Source organism: Adiantum capillus-veneris, chromosome 10 (genome assembly GCF_014529385.1).
Source record: "Adiantum capillus-veneris isolate H3 chromosome 10, ASM1452938v2, whole genome shotgun sequence".
NCBI lineage: Eukaryota > Viridiplantae > Streptophyta > Polypodiopsida > Polypodiales > Pteridaceae > Adiantum > Adiantum capillus-veneris.
In genome coordinates this window covers 68,059,120-68,073,531 of record NC_140940.1, presented here as the reverse complement: position 1 = coordinate 68,073,531, position 14,412 = coordinate 68,059,120, and the positions used below count along the sequence as shown (strand labels likewise).

The following is a 14,412-nucleotide window of genomic DNA, read 5'->3' as shown; positions in this document are numbered from 1 at the left end:
GGACATGATCGCAATATGGGATTAGTCAATCCGACATCAATGAGATCTGGGATAGATGTAGACTACAATTCTTTCAAGAGGGGGGTATGTCACAAATTGATGACGTGGCGGTACTGCTCGGACACTGCAATGATGTAGCAGCTTGTACGACAGCCTACTGACGTGGCAGAACCGGAGGGACGTGGCAGCAGTATGGATTTCCGTAATTTGTGCTACTTGCTTTTTGGACCAGCTTTTTGACCAGTTGCTTTTGGGATTGTTTGCTTTTGAGTTTTTAAGCTTTTGGGGCTTTGCTTTTGGCATCCCTTGTAAGAATAAAAGGACCCAAGGGGCCTCACTCTTCGAATCATCTGAACGTAGAGTCTGAGAGTAGAGGACCCCTCGGGAGTTGTACTTTGCTCAAAGATTAATATAAAAGAAATATTGAAAGGGGCACCAGGCTTTGGGGCCAATCTCTGGGCACGGAACTACGCCGGGCCATGTCGACCAAATTGAACTGTGATTTTAAAGTTGTTAAGTATTTTAAGCGATTCTCCTCGTGTCGCGACAGATTCTAGACTTGGGGTGTCCAAGTTTGTTAAGAGTATGAGTACCAAAAATAAAAAGGTACTGAAAAAGGGGGTACTATAGAATTCTAAACTGCTAGATGTGAACGAAGCAACTAGCTAGAACTGTGTAGGATATGTGTAGGGGGTTGAAAGTAGTGACTGAGGGCTAATACAACACAATGTGGGTGTGTGTGTGGGGATATAATAGGTAAGATCTGATACAAAGGCTGATATAAAGAAGATGAATAGGGTGTACAATCTTCAAAAGAGCTAAATCACAGGAGATCCATCATCGATCGCTAGCAGATCTCCTCAATCTCCTCCATGGTCAGTAGTCTTACCGGGCATCGTGCATGTCGGGCCAAAGTGATCCGAATCTCTGATGCAGCCTCCGTCAATGATGTGTAGTCCTCCACAGTCGTGGGCGTCTGGATCTCCCTAGCTCATTCGCTTGATCGATCAGCATGCCTCTAGTGTGAGGAGAATGAGAGCTCTGCTGTGTAGCTGCTCCTTTGGCTGCCAGTGTCCGCTCTAAAGAAGTCTGTGATCCGTATCTGAGTTTGGCTAGCCTCTCCTCTCATCAAGCTCTCCCTGTGTCTACACAGCTCGAGAAAAAATAGTCCTTGAAATGATTCTTTCGTGTTCTCTCCTGTGGTATGTGATAGCATCTGAGCGCATCTGTATACTTAGCCACACAGTTCCAAAGAGTATTTAACTCTTTCAGACTCAGTTATCTGTGCATGCTAATGGCAATACTTCAGGAAGAACTAGATCATAAGATGTCCTGACGGCCAACAATATGTCCAAGATAACAAAGTTTTAGGTGGAATAATTTAAACCGCTTACCTTGTCACATTCTTGAAACCCTTTGAGCCTGTAAGCTGATCACCTGGTGCTTCTACAACAATAAACGGCTCATATTTGCGAACCTGTCTAAACCGACAAGAAAATCAGAGCATTTTAATAGCCAGTGAGCTATGGCACATTGTTTGGTGTTAACAACAATATCATACCTCATAAACATTGGCTCTTTTCAACACGTTGTATTTGGGTGTTTCCAAATCAGGCGTCTTGTAATACCACAGCTACAAATAAAGATATTACATCAATACTATTTTATAACAATGATTATGCAGCACTTATTCGAGAAACCTCTTTGCAAACATACAGTTAATGCATCCAGTCATGTTAAACACCCTATGTAACAAACCAAAATGCATTGGAGACAAACTATGCACTGCTTTTGCCGGAAGAAACAACACAAACACATTACCACTACCACTACCAGCCATTCTAGTACTTTCTGCCATATTACAGACCCTCTCCCACCTCCATGTCCAGTAATATTAACCAACCAGACCCTGATATCGTGGACGAACCAAAAGCACCTGATACTTAAACAACAAACCCAAGATGTACAAGACAATTATCTTGATATGTTTCTTTGCCTCAATGCAAATTTACGTTACCAACTAATTCTAAAATCTTTCTTTGAAGAACACAATTCCATCTTCTGGACTGATTCAATGTAGTTCATAAGAACCTAGTCATCCAGTAGCCATAAATTGGCCCAGTGGAGCCCCAGAGTTTTCGAAAGCCTTTTTTAACCCCATGTTCGAGTTTTCAGTGCAAGGTGCATAGATCTGTATTGATCGTTAACTCGCAATTTTCTTTGCCAACATCCCCGATTCACTAGATCTATGATTCCATGAGCTCCCATACATACGTACTTACCTATGCTCCTATGTCGCCTTGAAACAACCAAGTTGACAACATTCTAAAATAAGACACAGAGCACATAAGTGAAAGGGTCATACCTGCTTTAGAACATCAGTTACTCCCTCCAAAGAAAAGTAATCATTATTCTTTATTGAGTCCCAATAATCCTGAACGAGGAAGCAGATCCATTGACAGTTGGAATCAGTATTACAGTTGTTGAGAAGGATAAGGATCAGTACAAAAAGTTCACTACTTCTTGAGACTACCTCTTTCATGAACAAACCACGGACTTACAATTGCAAATTAGCATAAACCCATAAACAGGAGCTGCAATAAAGCATTATATTTTCCAACTCCATGTTATAACTAACATTGCAAGTGCACACTTGTACATGATGACTGGATCACTAGCTCATTTTGAGATCCAACGCATGCTTCTACAAATATTACTGACTTTGAAAAACCTGGCTTGCAAACTTCTCAAAGAGGGTTCAGAACCCCACGCTAGAAAGTGAAAAAGAGCAGAGATTGATGTTTTCAAAAGGTCAAATAACCTATTAAACCAAAGGATACTCTCCGTACATGACCAAAGTACAAAATGAGAATTGATAGTGTAATGGAGAATGGCTAATGGTATCTTGAGACCCCTAATCATCAATGAGGAAGAAGATCCATTGACAGCCGGAGTTCGTATTTCAATAGTCAAGACCGATAAAATTCAGTAAAAACAGTTTGTTACTTCTTGCAATTTTCTTGTTTTATAAACAAAACACAGATTTACAATTGCAAATTAGAATAAATCCATAAAGAGGAGCTGCCAATCTTGGTTAAAACATTTTTTGCATCAAATTTTCCAACACCATGTTATAACTTAACATTGCAAGTGCACACTTAATACATGATGAATGGGTAACACATATATATACCTAGATGAACACATGCATATAAGGATATTGCAGACTCTACTTGTGCTTACAAGAATTTTTCAAGCATTGGAACACAAAGGATTCGACTCGAAAGGTTGCTAAAAGCTTTGTTCAGGTCAAAAGGTGCGGGGTCTCACAATTATCCAAACTTGACAGATGTTCCACATCAATATTTTGAGATATAATTAAGCATGTATCATATGGGAAAAGATGGCAATGGCAATAAAAAGCCTCATATCAAGATGTGTGTCCTTACACTTGCCTTTCGTGGCATGAAGTTACTTATTTTCAAGAGGGAGCTCGTAAATGAGCTTCTGCGGCAGTTTTGGAGACAAAAAGTGTTGACTTCACTCATTTCTCTCCACTTCCAAGCCTGCCATGTCCATAAGAAGCCTTGAGGAAGGCCATTTTCACTACTCTACACCATCCTATGCCTCATATCAGGCTGATTTTCAGTGGAACAATCCATCATTAAGAGCAAGAGCAGGTACCAATTAAAGAACAACATACCTCTAGAGTATGCAAAGCTAGTCCTTCATGGCTTTTGTGCCTTGAGCAGATAACCCTTATGAGTAAATAGAAAGAAGTGCTTTGTCACGTATGTTTTTCTTGAAGTATTTTAGGAAATAGTATTTTGGTGGTGGAGAGAGAAGAGCATTGACCCGCTAACACTGGTGATTGAGGCCGACTTCCATGTATTCACTTGAAGATCCCAGATGTAAGAGATACTCCCACATACACCCTCCCCCCCCCCCCCCCCCCCACTTACGACCACATTGAGTATATCATAACTGTCAAAGTGAGGCAGCCTCAGGGAAACGGGCTGCTTTATAAAGTGCAATGTCTTCTTATCCATGGCTTTCCAATGCTTTGCTTTGTGGTGATTTAAACAATGCACCCGCTTTATCTGATAACACCACAGGACATTCGCACATGTTGAATGTGGATATGCAAGCCTGGACAGATTTTATTGCATGCATTGAGATGTTGGATTTGTGGAGCCTCTTGCATCCAAATGTTCATGGGTACATTTTTCGCATAGTAACAAGGGACGCCTTTTTCGGGTTTCCCGTCCCCACTTTTCCGTCGCCACTTGCCATCCCGCCCTCTTTTTTACACTAAAAATCCATTTGAGCCCCATTCCCTGTCCCGGAATGCGTCCCTTGTGACTATGATTTTTCGGCATAATGCTCCCTCTTCATATAGTGCACGATTAAATCGGTAGTATGTCCTCAACATGCAACAATTTGATGAGTTTGTATGTGAAATGAGCATAGGCCATACCTTACTGTTGTTTGATCATGCCCGAGTTGTGATGATATTGCGCTTTGGGAGATTCCATAGTGATCAGCCTCTCTCTAGGAAACATCTAGTGCAAATCAATAATGCTTATCTTTGCATGAGGCGTTCCTCAAGATGATTTATGATGTTATTCCCGCATTGGTCGTCCAACTACATCTTGATCCTGATATTTCCTGGTTTCGCTTTGTTGCGCATGTACAAAGTGTAATTCAAGATTATGGCAAGCATTACATGCTTCAATTACGTGGTGATGTTGAGGATGCCAAACATATTTATCAACAACTCCAACTCTTGGCTAATTGTCTGAAAGTGAATCGACGGCTCTTTGTCAGGCCCGGGTATGTCTGCAGCATAATGATAAACCCAAATTAGACAAATGGCAGACTTGGGGCAAAGTGAAAGATCAAGAAGCCCTGATTTTCTTTGATGGAGGAGCCAAGGCCAACTTCATGTCACCTGAATTGGCGGCGCGGCTCGAGATTACACCCGATCAGATGGGACCACCAGGAGAGGCAGTTCTAGCGGCACCCGAACGGGACATAGCCATTACATCTGTCATTGGCAAACTTCGGTTGCCTTGTCAAGGGTATTTGGGGCACGAGGACTTTTACATAATGCCCTTGGAAGGTTGTGAAGTCCTCCTCAGAGTCCCTTGGTACCATCAGAACAATGCCATGGTCTATTATCGCGTAAAGAAAGCGACTTTGACAAATGAAAAGGGCCAAAAATTGTACTTGATGTAAAGCTGAAAGGCGAGTCTATCCATATTGTATCGGCTTCCGCTGTTTCCAAATTCATGAAATATAGTCTCTTTGTTTACTCGATCTACTTGAAAGAGTTAAATGATGGACACAGAACAAATATGTCTGAACTTGATAAAAAACACCAAGACTTTCTCCACACTCATGCCGATTGCATTTCCGAGGGCCTGCCAGGAGAGTTGCCACCAACTCGTCCTGAGGATCACACTATTGATCTGATACCTAGAAGCACACCACCGAATCAGCCACCTTACCGTGTTAGCCAAGCCCAGAATGGAGAGATTATGAACCAAGTGAAAGACCTTCTGGAAAAGGGTCTTATCCAGCCGAGTACTTTACCCTACTGCTCTCCGATGTTGTTGGTTCTAAAGAAAGACGGATCTTGGAGAATGTGCATTGATTATAGAGCTCTCAATAAAATCACCATCAAGAACAAATTTTCGATTCGGAGGATCAATGATATTCTTGACAGACTACAAGGATCCTCCTGTTTGAGGAGGAGATATTTGACAAGTAGATATCATCATATCAGAATCGCGCCAAGAGATGTCTACAAGACAGCTTTTCGGATCAGCTTCGGTTTGTATGAATTTTTGGTGATGCCTTTTGGCCTTACCAATGCTCCAGCGACTTTCAATCGAATGATGGATAGAATTTTCAGAGAGTACAGATCTTTTGTTGGCACTTTCTTTGACGACATTATAGTCTTCTCCAAGGATGAGGCAAAACATACACCATCTGCTACAGGTCTTTCAGGCATTGCGAGATCACAAATTACTTATCAATGCCAAGAAGAGTGAATTTTTCTTGCTGGAGATACACTTTTTGGGACACATCGTCTCAGCAGGAGTACAGATGGACCCGGCCAAGATTGACACTATACGTGATTGACCCGATTTGAAGAATGTTCATGAAGTTAGAAGCTTCTTGGGCTTATGTTCTTACTACCGGCGGTTCATTGAAAAGTTTGCAAAGGTTGCTTCCCCTATGCACATTCTGACACAAAAAGGAGTCCCTTTCTCGTAGGGACCCACAGAGGTGACTCCCTTTCAGACTTTGAAAGAGAAATTGACTACGGGACCAGTATTGACTTTGCCGGATTTGCAAAAGTCATTCGAAGTATATTGTCATACTTGTGGTCGTAGTCTGGGTGTGGTCTTAATGCAAGAAGGCCATGTCATTGCCTATGAGAGCCGATTGTTTTCAAGGCCGGAATTGACAGCACAGATTTATGAGAAAGAGCTTTTGGCAATTATTCATGCTCTTGCTCATTGGCGATATTAACTACTCAGAATCGATTTTACGGTCTTCACTGATCATTTTACAGCTTTTCTAATGTTTTCTTTTAGAGCTTTCACATCACAAAACACTTTTGTGTTCCTCCCTTTGTCTCTAATCTTTCTCGTGGGTTTTCCTCATTTTGAGGTTTCCCACTTTTAAATTAATCAAAACAAATTTACAAAAAAAAAGTGGGTGGGTGGGTGTGTGGGTGGTGTCAAGGTGGAACCAAACGTAAAATATTGTACATATTCAATACGTAAGGTACGCAATCGTGAATGAATTGAGGTTTAAGGTGCGTAAAAATACGCACTATTGGTAAACAACTCTTAAAAAACAGGAAAAAAGTAAGAATTCACAAGAGAAGCCTACAAAAATGTAAACTATCGCTCTATATAGCTAAATGAAAAGGCCTACCTACATTAAACATCAATCAAGTCACAAGTAACCTACCATGATCCATGATACGAACATGGGACACAATCCTCGATTTCAGTGATAGCATGACAGATTGTTTACATGTATGAAGATCTGAGTTTTCATTGTTCAATGTTCAATACCATAAACTTAGAAGCAACATAGCACTGTAAGAGAATGTATAGCACCCATGAGTGAAGATCCAAAGATTGACTAATGATTATCAAAATATTGCAAATACAAAACTCAACACTACAATCATCTTGGCATGAAAAGTTCATATCAATCATGTCCAATGTCTAATGCCAACTACAAAAGCTCATAAACCAACAAGTTCCAAATGCCAAAACTACTACATAGCATAGTTTTTCCATACGTCAATCACACGTCGGACGCACACGGGTACGGAAGTACGGAATAAGTACGGATCAGACCACCCAAAATTCCACACGTCAGTCTTAGGATGCTACATAGTAATTGTAGAAATACTTACTGCACCACCATGTTTAAAACTTTATAAGTTTATAGACAAACAAAAGTTAAAACTTAAAACCATAGAAACTTTAGAAATTAAAAGTGGACTGAGGAGTCTGGAGAGTCGAGATTGGAGAGAATCAAGATGGTGCCTCAGACCTCTAAGTAATGATTGATAAAGTAACCTCCAAACAGAAAGGAGTCAAGAGTCAGGACAATAGAAGCAAGCCAAAAACATTCAGGAATCAGGAGTGTAGTCTCCTGAAGGCTGAATCCAAAACATAAGTAGGGAGGCGAGACTAGAGGCTAGAATCTAAACTGTAGACTCTAGAGTCAACAGTGAACAAAACACCATACGGGTAACGGCATGCCGCATAAGTAAATGTCAAAAACCATGGTCCAGACTCCATAAGCAGGCGGCCAGGCACAGTGAGCTCTAACTCTCACCATAGCTCACATCCTCATCGTCATAAGCAGCATCATCCTCCTCCTCGTCCTCATCCTCGTCCTCATCCTCATCCTCATCCTCATCCTCATCCTCATCACCACCAACTGAGCATGATGCTCCAATATGACTGGTCCCAGCAATGGGAATAGGCTCTATCGCATCTGTAGTACTCTCTGCAATGGCCTCCTGAATCTCTTGCAAGGCAAGCAAGCGGTCCTCATCTTTTTCCTTATTGAGCATTTCCAATGTGACCTCCATTCTCTCATAGCCGCGCTCTTTGATTTTGGATATGAGCCTCAAGTTCGTGTGTATGTACACAAGCTTCTCTGTATGAGATGGGAGTAGCCTATTTCTTCTCTTGGTATGAATGAGAGAGAAGGTGCTCCAATTTCTCTCACATGGAGAGGCACATGTCCCTTGCGAAAGCACTCTCAAAGCAAGAGCTTGCAAAGCATGTGTGCAAGCCCCAAAAGTTTCCCACCATTTCACTCCCTCTTGCATCCTCAATGCATCTTTTGCAATTGGATGAGCAAATGACTTGCTTTCAGCTTTATAAATGTCAAACTCATCAATTAGGGTGCCTTGCAAGGTCAAATCACCCTTGGTGTACCTGTCCAAGAATGTCATCCATCCTTCATGCACCTCGCCATCACTTTCTTGCCCTCTTCCTCGCCATATGGGATGCAACATGTATCCAACAGCATGTAACGGTGTGTGCAACATATTCCATCTTTGAATGCATAGATCCCTAATCTCTCTCATCCTTGCAGCATCAATGCCTTGCATGTTTTCAATTTGCTCTACCATGCGATCCGTAAGCTCGTACATAAGCCCCATGGTGGCTCCTTCCCTATCAGCCAAACGGAGAATTTTCAAAATCGGAGCACACATTTTCAAAATCAGCCTTGCCTCTTGCCAAAAGGATGCATTAAACACAATGTTCGAGACCTCAGTAGCCTTTTGAGTCTTGGATCTCTTCATCTTAACAAATTTGTCATCAATCATAAGCTTGCGCATACCTTGCATGCATCTCTCATCCACAAGATTGGCCAACATAATAAAGTAGTACGCAAATCGAGTGGCTGACGGCTTGACCAAGTCCTTCTTGCTAAGTTGCCGAAACAATGCCAACACAGTAGATTTTCTTGTCACAAATGTGACAATCTTTGTTGCATCCTCAAGCACTTTTCCAACCCAACCAATCTGTCCAATGTCCTCAAACAAAAGGTCCAAGCAATGGCAAGCACATCTGGTAAAAAAAATGTGTTTCCACTCCCTTTCAATCATCTCCCCAGCACCAACACAATTGGTTGCATTGTCCATGCATACCTGCACAACATTTGCTGGGCCAATCTCTCTGATAACCTGTTTCAGATGCTTAAAAATAAATTCCGATGTCTTTGTTTCCCCAGATGTGTCTACAGCTTTCAAAAACACTGACCCATGAATAGAGCATGCAAGAAAGTTAATGATAGGCCTGCGCCTAGTGTCAGACCATCCATCACACACTATAGAGCATCCATATCTTTTCCATTTCTCGCGTACACCCATGATCTCAGTCTTTACGCATTTAACCTCCTCATTCAATTCTGTGGTGCGCAAAGCATGATAAGAGGGGGGAACATACGAAGGACCTGCTTGCCCAATAGCTTTCACCATTTGCAAAAAGTAAGGGCTCCTTACTTTCCATGTAGGAACATCCTTAGCATAAAAAAACCTGCGCAAGGCTTGGTCTGCTTGCTTCCGTGTTTGCAAGCCAAATGCACTCGCCAAACCCCCTTGAGAAACCTTCCTCTTTTTGCTTGAGGACCCCACATTGGACTTGGAAGAGCCACTTACATTAGTTGTTCCCTTAGCATGCGTACTCATTGAAGCACTTCCTTGAGCTTGAGAGGCATCTCCTTCCAAATCATTGACCAGTGCATCTACAAAAGCAGCTCTGTCTTCTCCCTCTGGCCTTGCATCTGCATGCAATCTTGTGACAATCTCTACAACATCTGTTGGGGCCTCATCACATGGGCCTCCCACACCATGGCCAGCAATGCCCAAAATATGTGCACGGATACGCAAAGGACCATCGTCCCATGAATGCCCACAAAAATTACATTTACAAGTCCATTTTCCTTTTGGAAGACTCTTCACTTGTTGCACATACTGCCACTCGGGACGCTTGGTTCGGCCCATCTGCAAACTTGCAAAGAATTCGGCTTGGAAGTTGGAACTTGGAAGATGGTGCAACGAGCTTGAGCCTTGCCACTTGGAGTACTGAGCTGGCTCCTGCGCTATGTGTTGGGGGAGAGGTTGGAGGCAAGAGAGAGTGCGACCCGAGGGCGAAGACTCGAGAGAATGGGCGGGCCGCGGGCTGATGTCCAAGCCTCACAAGTTCATACACGCTCTGTGACAGTGTGAGTGTCTCTGCAATCTCTGTATATTCTATGCAGAGACATTCACCTGTAGATTATACGAGCGCGCGGCCAAAATAATGCAGCCGAAACTTTTTTGCCCAAATTTTTTGCCACACTGGCTGCACGTACGAAATCCTCTTCCATACTTCATCTGTACCCGCACCCGTACGGCAATACGGCAGGCCTTGCGTACTCGAACGAAAAAAACTATGCCCATACTAGGTTGGACTTCATATCAGCTGGGTTAGTTTATGCTTTACTGCAATCTGATGAATTGATTGTCTCACAGAAATTAGCTGTGGTCACTCTCCAAGTCTCACTTATGGTGGCAAAGAATGTTTTCTCGCATTTGGAAGAATCGTCTACCCCTTAAAGAGCGCATTTCCCCTACTTCAAATTTTCACTTGGACAAGCTTTACACTTTGCTCATGATGTGGGAGACATCTCTCTGGAAGCTTATAGGATTTACTTTAATTGCTTCTAGTTTTCGGAGCCTTCTGGTGCTTTGTCTTTTGTACCTCTTGTTTACTATGGATTTTTCCTCGCTTTGAGGTTTCCCACTTGTAAATTCAATCAAGAATTTTTTTTTACGTGTGTGTGTGTGTGTGTGAGAGAGAGAGAGATAGAGAGAGAGAGAGAACCCTCATAAACAAGGTGCCCATAACAATGGGTCTTTAGGAATCCGACTGACCAAGGTGGCCCAGCCAGGACCAAATGCAGCCAGCAAACAATGCAATTAGGTGGCCAGCCCAAGTGCACACTAGCTTGTACAAGTATGAAGCAGCACCTATTGTGTAACTCATAGTTTTTTTCGTTCGCGTACGGAAGGCGTGCCGTACTGCCGTACGGGTGCGGGTACGGATGAAGTACGGAAGAGGATTTCGTACGTGCAGCCAGCGTGGCAAAAAATTTGGGCAAAAAAGTTTCGGCTGCATTATTTTGCATAGTTATAGGGGACGGGGGGGACGGGCCCTAGGGCCGGGGGACGGCCGTAACCGGGCCGGTAACGACTGGGAACGCCGAGGGACGGACGGAAAACGGGCCGGACGGGCGGGTCGCAGGGGGGACGGACCGGGGTCGGACGGACCGGACGGGGACGGCAGGGGTCGGCCGGGGTCGGATTCAAAAAAATGGCCGTTTTTTACCGTTTGCAATGGCTCTGTGCAGCCCCAACTGCCATATTTTTTAAGCCTTGGCCCTTGGGAGGCTATAAAAGGCTCCCTTGGGCCTCTTAATACTCATAGTCTCAATGCTCAATGCTCATTCCATTTCCCTCAAGCTCAAGGCTCAAGCTCATTCCATTTCCCTCAAGCTCAAGGCTCAAGTTTGAACTTTGAAGCTCTCCTCTCCCTCTTCTACCCACTTTGAAGCTCTCCTTTACTCTCTCCACACAAGCTCTCCTCTAACCCTTCTAACTTCTAAGCTCTACTCTCTCGAGTCTCTCCACCATCATGTCATCTCAAGCCAACTCCACTTCTCAAGCCGCTTCTTCTCGAAGGAGGCCCGCCGTGCAAACGTGGTCGTGGTGGGATGAAGTCGACTTTAGCTCGCGTGGCAAAGGTGGCGGTGCAAGACCATGGACGTGCAAGCTATGTCCATACAAGAGATCGGGTGGTTCAAACAAAGTGCGAGCCCATCTTCTTCATGAACCCGGTCACGAGGTGAAGTTTTGCCCTCATGTAGCTCCCGAGAAGAGGTTGGATCTTCTTGAGAAACTCAGGGTGTATGAGGTTGCGGAAGCGGCCAAGAGGGGCCGTTTTGTTTCCGTTGATCCCTCCGCCACGGTGACACCGCGAGAGCAAAGGGAAGCCAACCTTGACGACATCTCTCGAACCTTCAAGAGCCATGGATCTACACCGTCCTCTTCCCTTCCGCATCGCCAAACCACTCTCAACGAAAATTGGAATCCTAAATTGAAGGAAGAGGTGGATAGGTCGGTTGCCCGATTCTTCTTCCACGACCACATTGCCTTCCATGCTTCGCGGTGAGTTTCCCTTGGCATATACACATTGCAATCTTTCATTTTGTATTCATAATGGGTTATAATTTCTCGACTCTCCATACTAACGCAACATGCTCTATTTTGTGTGGATAGGTCTCCATACTTTCGAACCATGGTTACGAAAATAGGGGAATATGGCTCCTCTTATGTGCCACCTTCATCGGAGAGGCTTCGCACCACCCTCCTTGACAAAGAGAAGCTTGCCGTGGAGCAAGCGGCCCAAGCAACAAAGGATTTGTGGGAGACCAATGGCGTCTCTCTTCTTGTAGATGGATGGAGCGACACCCGCAAGCGGTCCATCCACGGGGTGGTGGCCTACTCTCGGGGGGAGATGTACTTTGTGGAGTCACATGATGCATCTGATAGTGGCAAGGCCGTCGAGATGCTTACTGCGGAGTGGACAAGCACCATAGAGATCACCGGCCCGGAGAATGTCCTTTGTATGGTTGCAGATGGAGAGGCGTCAAATAGGGCAGCCGGAGCTATCATTGAGGGCATGTATCCTAGCATCCATGTCACATTTTGCATTGCGCATTGCCTCAATAACCTCCTCAAGGACATAGGGAACTTGTCATGGATTTCACCCACCATTGGTGACGCCTCTCGAATTGTCTCCTTTGTGCTCAACCATCAAAAAGTGCGCCATGAATTATCAAAGAGGAGCCACTTGTCTTTGCTCAAATATTCAGAGACAAGATTTGCATTCAATTGGCTTATGCTAGGCCGCTTGTCTACATGTGGCGGAGCCTTAAGGGGCCTCTTTCTCAGTGATGAGTTCCAGGCCATGCCGGAGTCTACATCAGCAGTAGGATTGAAATGCCGAGAATGGGCCGACGACACCGCTTGGTGGGAGGAGGTGAAGACTCTTGACGCCATGGTCAAGCCTATTCTACACCTACTTCGAGTGGTGGATGGCTTGCAGCCATGCATTGGCAAAGTCTACGAAGCCATGGATCGGATGATAGAGGCACTTGAGAAGCTTGTGCCTGACCGTGTTCAGTATGCGGAGATTCATGGCTTGTGTGAGTCGAGGTGGAATGGATACTACTCTCCACTTCATGCGGCAGCTTATGTGCTTGACCCTGAGTTTCAAGGAAGGCGTCAAGAGACCGACAAGGAGGTGAGCAAAGGATGGCGGCTTGCATTGGAGCGCCTTAAACCTAGTAGTGACATTAGGCGCAAGATTAGAGACGAGCTACTCAACTACAAGCAAAAGAAGGGCTCCTATGGATGTGTAGATGCACAGCTTGATCACAACAAGATTGGCTCGGTTTTGTGGTGGGAGGACTATGGAGGAGATGGCCCACATTTGCAGCGCTTGGCTGTTCGTGTCCTTAGCCAAGCATGTACCACTAGTTGCTTGGAGCAACTATGGAGTGTGTACAGCCACATTGCCTCTAAGAAGAGGAATCGCCTTGGGGTTCAGAGGGCCAATGATTTGGTGTTTGTGAGCGCTAACTTGCGCATGCTTGCCAAGAGCGTCACACACAAGGCAGATCCTTTCACTGAGTGGGAGATGGCACAAGAGAATCCATCTATGGCCAATACTCTTTTGGAGGAGCTAGAGGAGGATTTCGAGCCCCAATGCGAGCCTCCCGAGCCGGAGCCCTCATACGTTGCTGACGACCTCGACTACGACGACAATGTGGAGATTCAGCAGGCGAGCACTTCTTGAGTTTGATGATCATTGATCACTCGACTCTCGAGTCTAGACTCTTGAGTCTACGACTCTACCTACTACATATCCCTTTGTACTTTTTGTTATCCTTGAGGCCTCAGGCTTGTCCTAAGTCCTTTAGGCTTTTTGACTCTTGAGCCCTTGTGGCATGCACTTCTCATTTTGTATCGATCGATCATCGATGTTTTATTAGCACATTTCAGCCTATATGACTCGTGTTCTTTGGTCTATTTAGTGTAAATTTATGGTCAAAGTGATGCTCTATGTGTGTGGCATGAGTGTAGGTCAAAAAATGCAAAAAAAACTCTCTTTTTTTTGCCGTTCCGACCCTCGTCCCCGTTTCCTGACTTTTACCGTCCCGACCCCGTTCCCGACCCCGAACCGCCGTCCCATGTAACTATGTTATTTTGGCCGCGCGCTCGTATAGTCTACAGGCGAATGTCTCTGCATAGAA

General features: G+C 44.4%; 2 protein-coding genes across 5 annotated transcripts in view; both read right to left on the bottom strand.

Moving 5' to 3' along the window:
• The window catches only part of HBP5 (SOUL heme-binding family protein), a 63,773-nt gene that overhangs the window by 30,793 nt on the left and 18,568 nt on the right, over window positions 1-14,412 (bottom strand). For all 4 annotated transcript variants that reach the window (XR_015189391.1, XM_086521387.1, XM_086521386.1 and 1 more), the window contains exons 3-5: window positions 2,366-2,434; window positions 1,562-1,633; window positions 1,395-1,477 (exon numbers count right to left, since the gene is read on the bottom strand). Coding sequence is in view for 3 of the 4 variants with exons in the window: in XM_086521387.1 (XP_086377513.1) it covers window positions 1,395-1,477; window positions 1,562-1,633; window positions 2,366-2,434 (224 nt within the window). In the remaining variant the exon portion in view is untranslated. The remainder of the gene's footprint in view (window positions 1-1,394; window positions 1,478-1,561; window positions 1,634-2,365; window positions 2,435-14,412) is intronic.
• LOC147448999 (uncharacterized) lies at window positions 7,566-10,057 on the bottom strand. Its single transcript, XM_086522498.1, has one exon. It carries the CDS (start codon window positions 10,055-10,057, stop codon window positions 7,862-7,864), a length of 2,196 nt encoding a protein of 731 aa, XP_086378624.1. The 3' UTR covers window positions 7,566-7,861.

Coding starts and splice junctions, on each gene's coding strand:
- LOC147448999 (XM_086522498.1), bottom strand. CDS start 10,057: ATGGGCCGAACCAAGCGTCCCGAGTGGCAGTATGTGCAACAAGTGAAG.